Raw genomic sequence first — 10,775 nt, forward strand, 5'->3', positions numbered from 1 at the left:
TCTCGCCGAAACCCAAACCTCCTCAATCTGTGAAAAATAAACCCTAGCTTCACTGTTTTGTTCCAATTTGACGATGCCGCCGGACACTGCAATAGAAATCGATGATGTGTTGTGTCGATTGAATACATCAGATCCACTGGTTGTTCTGATTTGAAGACGCCGCCGAATAGGGTAGGCAAAATCGACGACCTTTGCCTTGTTATTTAGAGAAATCGATGATTGGGCTTATATTAATCAGACATTTTATGTGTTTTTCATGATCAGTATATTTCTTGTTGGTTACGGTGCACTGGTACATGTTTTTCTTTTAGTTATTAATTGATTCGAACCAATGGTTGTCAAATTTACATAGTTACTACTCAGTTATGTGGAATTCTGAAACGTTGTTAGTTTTTGTTAATTCTTTCATTACTCTACTGACATGATTTGAATCAGTTGTTACTAGTTACCATTTTTGTCAAAATTGAATCTTGATAGAGTTACTTTGGTTATTTTGAGTAGAATCGTGTAGCAAAACAAAACTGGCAACATGGTGAGGAGAAAATGACCTTACAAGAGCCAACTAACTCAAAACACAGGTGATCCAATAGCTACATTATTTATCACCTAAATGCTACATTGTTTCTGCAAAAATGTACATTAAGTGCTACTTACATTATTTACCCAATTTTTACATTACTTCAAACTAAGTGCTATATTATTCAGTATTATGGTATGATCTCTTACTTTTTTTGGATTTTTCTGTACATTATTTATTCAAAATTTCCATTATTCATATTGATGTGCTATATTATTATGTGTTACATTATTTACCAAAATTTACACATTGTTGCATCAAATATTTACATTATTTTACACTAATATGTTACATTATTATTTCTTATTGGTGGTAATGTAAATCTGTATTAACCAGTAATGTATTATTGTTGCTAATCAATGATCTATTTGTGAATAGGTAGAAAGACTGAACGAGAGCGCAAGTCAAATTTGATGACAATAAAGAGTTAGTTGGTGTTGGATTTCCTTTTTTTTTTAATTTGTTGTAATATGATGGAAACAGAAAACAATGAATGAGTTGTAACTTAGTTTTTGAAAACAATGAATGCTTTTGAAACTGTTAACTATTAACTAAGATTGTTTGGGATGTAAAAGAGTTGTGATGTACATTCGCATCTAAATAGTGTAATATTTATATATCAAATATTGTACATTTACGATCTAATAACGATGGCAGAGGGGATTCCAATATTAAATTACTTGATGTAAAACGTATACATTATTACTGAACATACATATATTAGTGCCCCAATATTTTGGTAATGTAATTATACTTCACAGTAATGTAGATCTTTAGCAATTAGTAATGTAGATCTTTGGCAATTAGTAATGTAGAATTGTAACAATATCATATGAGATAATATTATAATGTAGACAACACATGAAATAATGTAAGAGACATATACATTAAACGAATATATTTGTACATTACAATCAGTAAGAATTCAAATAACACTAAGTCAAACACGAGCTTTGATATTTGGGTTGGTATATGTCCTAGTCCCATGGATAGCTTAACCCAAGAGGATAAGAATTAAGTTCCGACCACTTACCTACATGAAGGGTAATGATATACCCTAGCCCAATGGGTAAGTTAACCCTAGGGGAATGGTTCTAACTCCCTCCCTTGTTGAACTTTGTGTTACTGAGTCAGTACTACACCCTAACCCCATGGACTGCTAAACCCTTGGGGAATGGATTTAACTTTCGGCCATTAGCGAACAAATAAAAATCTACATTGCTCAGTAAGAGATAAATACATTAAACGACTATATTCATACATTATAATAAGATAAATGTACATTATACAACGAAATTCGTACATTAGTCACTGCGAACTTATCATGTAACATTATATCCTTCAAACCCTAGGTTTCACGCAAAGTTGCAAACATAACAATAAGTAGACTGCTACATCATTCAAGTGGGTCACACTACATTAAAAAAAAAAGTAGTACATTAATTATAGTTGTAAGCTCAAGTGTTCATTCATATAAACGGAAGTTTCTGGAATTCATCTCAAAATTTAAATCAAGTTTCTGGAATTCATCTCAAAAAATATTAATGGACATTACGTTCTTCCATCGTTGATGCTTGTAGAGGATTTGACGAATTCCAATCACAAATCGTTCAATTGAGTTCGTTGAGTTTCTGGAAATATAGAATCAATATTAATTCCAATTCGTGGAATTGAGTTCGCTGAGTTTATGTGTAACAGCCCGCCCTCCTAAGGTACAATAAATGCGGCGAACTGCTACCCAACCGACTCCAAAGATGTAAATGTAGGCCAGGGTTACATTTAGAGAGGAATATCAGAGTAATTAATAGTAAAGACTTGACCTAGAAATTTTAAAGAAAGAATATGTCATAAATGGTTCAAAGGTCTTAAATGTATGACATGGTATCCCAGACAAAATCACAAGAAAAGGGCTAAGGCCACAAACAAAAGTAAGACGCAAATATCCCAAAAGAAATTCCAAAGAGTATCAAAAATTCAGCGGAAAACGACCAAGAGAGAAGCATAGCTATGTATGGAGATACGACTACACTTAGAGTTCAACACATCCATATTTATTAATTAAGCTGCTCAACACCCGCCACCGCTCGTCATCATTCAACCTGCACATAAGGAAAAACACATGCAGGGCTGAGTATTTTGAAATACTCAGTGAGCTCATTGCCAAAACATTTTATTTCAAAAGTTATGCCACGCTTTTCGCCCACGAGACCGGCCGACTAGCTAGGACGGCTCCCGATCCCCTCGTGTACACAGCCTGGTAGGGTTTGCGGCCCATACTCAGACCCGAATTCGTATATCATATCCATAGCCCTATAGCCCAATGGAGCGAACTCACAAACTAGGCATCAGGCACACAATCTCACAATAAAACAAACATAGGCATGGCACAACAGTTAAACCACCCTTATAGCTCCGATAATTATCTTTGACAAAATAAAAGAGAGTTTTTGAGAGTAAAGCCCACCTTGACTGCTTAGATTTCAAGTAGTTTTGCTTTTTCCGTTATCTGGCTTCGCAACCGAGGTTTCACCTTTAAATTCACATAGGCACGTATTCACAAATTAGGTTCAATTATAAATTCTTAACTTATGCATGCCTCGTTACTTTTCTCTTTCCCAACGATTCACCTAAATCTTCATAACCAATAGATTTCAAGTCACACTCACCATGAATTACTAATTTCAAGTCATGCTTAACATACATATATTTCTTAGCGTCTCAACCCTAGATCTATCATCATATGTTATGCAAAAGTATTTAGCCATCAAGCACATACTACACAACACACACTTCAACACACACACACCACACGCATAACACACACACACACGGCACACACACACCTCACCCTCTCGGCACACACACACACACATGTTCCATATCCCTTCTTATCCCTTTTTCTCTCAATTAATATGCATGAAGGTTCAAGAACACCGATTAAATCGGTTGGAAGAAAAAGAAAAGGAGAGGTATAAGAAGAACAACATAACTCTTAAACGAAAATACCTTTTTAGAGAAAATCAATCGGTAGAAACAAAGTATAGGCTTGGTTCTTCAATATCCACGGATTAGACTTCGATTTCTTCTCAAAAGATGAAGGATTTATGGAGTAAAGTGGAAGAAAATTGAGAGAGCATATGGGGTAGGGATTTTCGAAAACTATGGGGGCTAGGGTTGGGGTTGGTTCTTATTTATAGAGTCCAATGAGATCTTTAGGTAATAAGATGTAATAACCGCTCGTTTGTTTTCGTTCGGCTTAATTTGTAAGGGTTCACCACCATGGAAATTGTGTCACTCTCTTGTTGCGTCATATTGAATAAGAGCTCGTTACCTTGCTTTGCTTAAGGGCCGTTTAATAAAAAATATATAGTAATAATAAGCAATGAATAAATAAATAGAGTTGGGATGAACTAAAACTACTCCATTACTATTTACGAGCCATAACTAACAAAAAAAAAGAGAGAGAGAAGAAGAGTTCGTCTTCTAGCTAAGAAAATGCAATTTACTATCAAACACCCTCTAGTTTACATAGTGAAACACATGGGAAGTAAGAAATTAAGAAAAAGGAAATGGGAATGCTATTACACAATTTTACAAGTATGAGCTAAGGCCGACTCTTTTACTACACGTTGGGCCTCTTCTTTTCCGAGCCCAAGCCGCACATCACGCGACCCCACCCGGTCAGCCGGTGAGCCAAGGCAGCGAGCCTACCTCCCGGGGCAGTTGTGTGGCAGCCAAGTGTCTCTTTCTCCTGCAAAAAGACAAACAAATATATTAGATGCAAGGGGAGCAAGAGGGAAATTTAGGAGTACTAAAGCAGCCAGCAGATTTCACTTAAGGAAGATGACAATATACCTTTGTTAGAGTAGACCAAAAGACTTGCCAAAGGAAGCAAAGTCAGCCTGAACTCCCCTGCTCCCAACAGCCCTGCATTCCTTTCGCTGTACCTGCAAGGAGGTCAAACAAAGAGTATTAATGCAAGAGTACTTATGCTAGACACAACACCAAGCTAAATTAAATAAAAGGGGTGGTGGGGAATCAACAAAAGGATTGTGGCAGCAATATACCCTTAGTATACCATCAAAATGTCAGTTAAAGTTGCTGCAAAAGATCAAGGAGGGGAGGGATATGCTGCTGGATAGAGACAAGAGTTTCAGCTGCCTCATTTAGGGCTTTCAAGTTCACAATCAGCCTATAAAAATCCTCCCCACACCACATTCGAACTCCCTCCCACACTTCTCACAATAATCAGCAAAGTTTAGAGAGAGTAGAAAGCTTGGTGCCTTAGGAGTCAACCTCAAGCAACAACAAGGGCAGCCTCACTACATCAAGAGGTAATCACCTCCACACCCCAACACCTTATCTTGCATCATGTTTAGATCAAACACCACATAATATAAGGACTTAGGGGCACAAGTATAACCACATTAAGTCCAGCTTCATAGCAAATAGTGCAAGCAAACCATAGTCTGTTTCATAGACCAAGAATAATAGCAAATCATAACTATCTCCTTACAGCTTTCACACATAGTAGTTCATGAACCCAGCCCAACAATTAAATGAGCTCTATCCGAAGAGAAAATCAACAACGATTTATCATAGCTGCTGCCAAACTCAAACTAGATAGACCAAGCCTAGACAAAAAAAGGGGGGGGGGAAGAACTTAGCTTCAAGGCGACCGGTGGCGGCGGCGCTGGTCTGCACAGCAAGCCGAACGGCGTCAGCTTCAGCCGTAGATGGCAGTGACGGCGCTTAGATGCCGTGAAAGGATGAGAGGCAACAGGGGCGATCCGCGATGGCGTGGTGGTGGAGGATTCGTCGGAAAAAGGCCAGGAGAACGCCGGAAGCAGGGAGGAAGAGAGGCGACGCCTCTTTCCTGTCGGCGATCCCGCCGATGAAAGATGAAACGACGATGGAACGGGAGGTCGCGACGGAGATGCCGAGGGGTCGCCGCGACTCAAATTGAGAGCGCCTCACGAAGCCGCGACGACCGCTCCGCCTCGCTGAGTTCACAGCCGGCGTCGACGCCGGTTTCGGAAGGCGGTGGAGACGAAGCGAGAAGTTTTTGAGATGAGGCTAGGGTTTTGAAATTGGGGATTCATTGTGCTAAAATGAGTTGAGACCGAGGGTTGTGAAGGAGGGGCATCAAAATCTCCGGCGACGCAAGAGGAACCGTCTCCTTCTCCTGCTTAGGGTGTCGGCCGAGAGAGTGAAGAGATGAGGGAGAAAGAGAGAGGGGTCGATGGATAGGGTAGAGAGTTTTGGGCCAATTTTTTTTTTTTTTTTTTTTAATTAGGTATTGGGCCTCCCTTTTTTTTTATTGGGCCTCTTTAGTAATAGGTTGGGCCACCAATTAATTAAAGTATGGACTAGGAATTTTTTTTAAATCATGGGCCTTTATATGTTATGAATTAATTAATAACCCGCAAATTAATTCCACGAAGATAAGTCTAAATTTTTTGGAACTAGCAAGAGTGCTCAAATGATTAATTTTAAGAAATTACGATACGCTAACGAGTATTAAGACCTCGAGCCAAAATTTTTAGTATGTTTAAATAAATGGCATGGGAGGTAGCACCCTCTAGTTAAGTGAATAATTTTACTAATTTAATTAAATCTACCGATTTAATTAATATTCAAGAATTCTAGAACTCTTCTAGAAAATTTAAAGGAAGAATAAAATGATCATCGCACTTAGGATGCATTCATGCTTAAGCTTAATGGATATCTCAAAAAATCTAATTAAGTATCTTTTTATTTTCTAAAGGGACGTCTTCGAACGTCATCTAAGACCAAATTAAGGAAATTTCGGAAGGAGCTTTAGCTTTTGAGGTGGGCATTTCTTTTAAAACGTGTTTCTAGTATGAAAATGTGAAATTTTGCTCAAGTATGTTGTCATGCCATGTTTTGTTTTATGATTACCTATCTGCTTGGCTATGCCAATTTATGTTAAATCGAATTCGGGTCCCAGTAGGGCCGCAAACCCTACTCGGACTAGTGTACACATAAGGGGACCGTGAGCTAACAAAAGGGGTTGGCCGGTCCAGTGACCGTCGTGGAATGTGGCCACATTCCCGGTTCACACAATGATCAGATATGGTATATCTATGTTACGTGATTGCGCAATCAAAATTCTTATGAAAGGAAAAGTATTTAGAGACTCGGGCCTTTTAAATAAAAACCCCGTGAATCTCTCAACTGTGGCTTGACAATTAAAATCAAAACTGTTTTTGGCAATGTGCTCACTGAGTATATCAAATACTCAGCCCTGCATGTTTCTTTTTAAATGTGCAGGTTGAACGTGGACGGGCAGGCGATGGTGTTGGGTATGAATCCTCGAATAAGTCAATAGGTAGCCCAGGGTAGTATGTCTCCATACATACTGCCTTGTCTTGGACGTTTCCGCTGTAATAGGATTCTATGTTAGAAGGATTGTGAACCTAGACCGCACTCTGACTTTATGTTGTCCCATTTCACTTTCACCTGCGAGACTTTTGTCCTAGGCTTCTTCTTTTAAATCATGTTTATTTTTCATCCCTTGACTCTAAGGTGCTATTGAATCACGTTTAGATGCAGTCACTATCATTAGGAAGTTTGTGGTCGTGACAGAGTGGTATCAGAGCACCGTTCTTTCGCTCTGGACCCAAGAACCTTCTTTCAAGCCTTAGTCTAGAATGATAGCACTAGGCTAGAACATGACTTAAATGGAAAGTTAAAGGACCCAACACCTCGACTCGTCACGTTCAACCGCAGCAATGAGGTAAGAAAGAAGTTCTTACCAGAAAATTTTCAGTTATTTATGAAAGGACTTGATAAAAGGGAAAATGATTTCTTTTAAAGATATTTCAAAAATATTCAAGGATTTCAAGGAAAAGCATGTAAATTCCATTTTTCTACGAACCAGAGAATTTCAAGTTTAAAATGTTAAGCATAAGGATGTCTTACAAATGCTAAAGTATTATTAGTTATGCATGCCTGATTATGTGAAGTATGATGATAGATCGAGGAAGTTTTTTTTTTTAGAAAGTTACGAAATGACTAATGCATGCAAACCTAGAACGCCTAAGGAGGTACATTAGGCTAGAGTATCTATGAACGAATAGTCGTGAATGACGACTCTTACACCGCTTCCAAGAGCGATGAAATCAACGGAAAGATGCAAGATAGGGCGAACCCCTAACTTGTCTTGAAAATAGAACTTTAAATGCGAACTACGGCGTACTGTATTACGACCTTTACGTTTAAAAAGAGGAAGAACGTCCAAAAATTATGAGGGCCCACGAGTCACTCAAAACGAATGCTAATACGATCTACCCTATCGGAGAAAAACCCTAATAGGTTATCGATACGACGGCTAGTACTATATATATTTCACTATGCATATTACTTCTATACCTTATTCTCTCTTTTCGCGTTTTGAGAGCCCATTCTTTCGTACAGATGGCACGACAGCGCTACACCCATCGTAGGCCGCTCCGAGCTGGCGCGGATTCCGAGGCAGTGGTTCGCTATTTCCGGTCCTACCGCCGCTGCCATGGGGATACGCTGGCGGAGTTCGTGGCACACTACGCGAAGTTATGGGAGGAGGCCAACTGTCACGGGGTGAAGCCCTACGAGGGTATCATGAGGCTCGTCGGTCTGTTTCCTGAGGAGTGGCAGAGTTGGATGACGGCCACTGCCGAGTTGTACACGTCGTCCCCGCCTCCCACGTATGAGCCTATTGGGGATATGCCCGGTTTCCTGAGCGCGGTCTCAGCAGGGTGCTTCCACTTCGGTGATGGGCCCCCACCAGAGACGCAGGCGCCCGGGAGCGAGGGATTCCGCAGGTTGCCACCCTTGGCCCTCATGCGGGGTGCAGGCGGAGTATTCGAGGAGGGGCAGTCGTCTCGAGCTCCCGCCCGCGAGAGGGGCCGAGTAGAGGTTACGCCCGACTCGAGTGATAAGACCGGGTCTGTGGGGAGCAGCGCGGCGGATGAGGATGACGACGAGAACTCGGAGGAAGAGGGCGTAGACGACGATGAGGTCAGTGAAGAGGACTCGGATGAGGAGCCCGAGGAAGTTTTGGAGTGGGGCGAGATGCAGGAGGATGGTTCCGCTGAGGAGGAGCCACAGATTGGCGGCCTCGCTGATTTGGAGTTGGAGTTCATTCCCCCACCACCAGCCGGACCACCACCAGAGATACCTCCACCCCCGGTGGAGCCCCACCCGGAGACACTACGGTTGTCCCAGCAACCGATAGATTTGACCTCTTTCAGCGAGCTGTATCATCGCATTTGGCGTATGCGCAGAGAGTTGGCCGCCGGGACCGATATTCCCTTTGCACCAGTGGCAGCCCCGGGGCCATCAGAGCCGGTGGCAGTGCCGGAGCACCCCGAGGAGCCGGTGCCTCCGATCGAGACGTCCCATCAGGGGACTAGTCATGGCGACCCGATGTGGATCAGCAGCGACTCTGAGCAGGACTGATTGAGCAGGCCTCAGGCGTGTTTATCGTAGTAGCTTAGCATCATGTTTTCTCTTTCCATGTATCGAACCTTTTAGGAGCTTTCTTATTTTCCTTATTGCCCTCACATGTATCAGATTTTAAGTCCTCGCTAGAGGCAATTTTTCCCTTAACTTATGACATGTGATGTTTCTTGGCTATGTTATTCGATTTTTTGATTTTACTCCTTATGTTCAAAAGAATGGTGCATTTAATGAACCTAATGCTTGCGATCATGACATTCGACGAGTATAAATCCATGTTAACCTTGTTATCCTTAGAACAGAATGCCACCAAGGAGACGTGCCGGACGGCCAAGAAGGAATGGCGAGGTGCCACAAAATGTACCACGAGGAAATGGAGCGGGAAGAGGGATGACCCCACCACCTCCTCCGCCGCCTCCACCTCCACAGGAGCGGCGAGTAGAGGAACTTTTTCTGAGACAAAACCCTCCGGTTTTCAATGGTTTAGGGGACCCAGTTGTGGCTGAAAACTGGATACGCGCCATGGAACGTATCTTCAACTTCCTGCACTGCAACGATCAGGAACGCTTGACTTGTGTGACCTTCCAACTGACAGGATCAGCTGATTTCTGGTGGGAGGCACGAAAGAAAATTTTAACACCGGAACAACTGGCTCAAATGACTTGGGATGAGTTCAAAACTGGAATGTATGACAAGTACATCCCGAAGAGTTACCGTAAGGCTAAGGAAGTGGAATTCTATAATCTGAAACAAGGACGGATGTCCGTTACTGAGTATGATAGAATGTTCTGCGACATGTCTCGCTATGCGCCTGACCAAGTCGATACTGATGAGAAGATGGCTGAGAAGTTTTGTGCCGGTCTGAGGTACGAAATAAAGATGGCCTTGGCAAGCCTTGGAGGGTTGTCGTACCCTGAATCACTGAGTCGAGCCTTGGACATCGAGGCAGCCATGCCCAAAGAGAAGTCAACTGTACTTGTTGCCGCAGCACCACCTCAACAACAGCAAAACTTCCGAGAGAAAAGGAGGTGGGATGGAGATCGTGCTCCAAATGAAATTAAGAGACCACAACTTGCTCTGAAGCCACCGCAGAATGGTGGAAGGCAAACTGCTCCAAATCAGATGATGGAGTACCGACCTAGAGCCCCTCCCTGTGCTAAGTGCTCGAAGAATCATCATGGGGAGTGCAAGGCTGGGACTGATAGGTGCTTCTACTGTGGCAAGGGTGGACATTTCTCCAGAGAATGCCCGGATAGGAACGCTGGAGTCAGAGGGAGACAGAACTATCAAGGGCAGCGTCCACAACTGCGGGCACTTCAAGCTGAGCCGAAAGGAAAAGCGGCCCTACCCCAAGCTCCGCAACACCAGCGGCAGTTACGGCAGAGGCTTCCCACTCAGGCCAGAGCTTTTGCACTGAGACAGAGGCAGCCTAAGACGGAGCCAGGGAACCAAGAGCAGGGCAATCTGGCAGGTATGGGAACTCTCCTCAACATACCTATTGCCATTTTGTTTGATACTGGTGCATCACACTCGTTCATATCAGCACCTTGTGTGGATACCTTAGAACTGCCTACTGACGAAGTAAAACATAAGATGAGGGTGTCCTCACCCGTAGGAGGCCTTATAGACATCACACGAACTTGCTCAAACGTAGAATTCACTATGGGAAACCTTAAGTTAGTGGCTCACAATTTGCATGTGATGTTGATGTGGAGCGTCGACATCATATTGGGAA

General features: G+C 42.3%; 1 protein-coding gene and 1 long non-coding RNA gene across 2 annotated transcripts; one reads left to right on the forward strand and one right to left on the reverse strand.

Moving 5' to 3' along the window:
* The first annotated feature begins 1 nt into the window (after position 1).
* On the forward strand, positions 2-1,018 carry LOC125193269. Its single transcript, XR_007171548.1, has 3 exons — positions 2-171; positions 502-578; positions 956-1,018. It is a non-coding gene; the product is annotated as an uncharacterized LOC125193269 (long non-coding RNA).
* Positions 1,019-4,052: 3,034 nt separating this feature from the next.
* On the reverse strand, positions 4,053-6,954 carry LOC125195135. The gene is made up of 4 exons (XM_048093329.1): positions 6,879-6,954; positions 5,246-5,549; positions 4,433-4,524; positions 4,053-4,328 (listed from the first exon to the last, which is right to left on the reverse strand). The coding sequence occupies exons 1-4, from the start codon at positions 6,952-6,954 to the stop codon at positions 4,285-4,287; spliced, it is 516 nt and encodes a 171-aa protein (XP_047949286.1). The 3' UTR covers positions 4,053-4,284.
* Positions 6,955-10,775: the final 3,821 nt, after the last annotated feature.

Source organism: Salvia hispanica, chromosome 6 (assembly GCF_023119035.1).
Source record: "Salvia hispanica cultivar TCC Black 2014 chromosome 6, UniMelb_Shisp_WGS_1.0, whole genome shotgun sequence".
Taxonomy (NCBI): Eukaryota; Viridiplantae; Streptophyta; class Magnoliopsida; order Lamiales; family Lamiaceae; genus Salvia; species Salvia hispanica.

Coding starts and splice junctions, on each gene's coding strand:
- LOC125195135 (XM_048093329.1), bottom strand. CDS start 6,954: ATGGAGACATACTACCCTGGGCTACCTATTGACTTATTCGAGGATTCA. Junction 5,550..6,878: donor ACCATCGCCTGCCCGTCCAC/GTTCAACCTGCA, acceptor CGGCTTCGTGAG/GCGCTCTCAATTTGAGTCGC. Junction 4,329..4,432: donor TTTGGTCTACTCTAACAAAG/GTATATTGTCAT, acceptor GTCTTTTTGCAG/GAGAAAGAGACACTTGGCTG.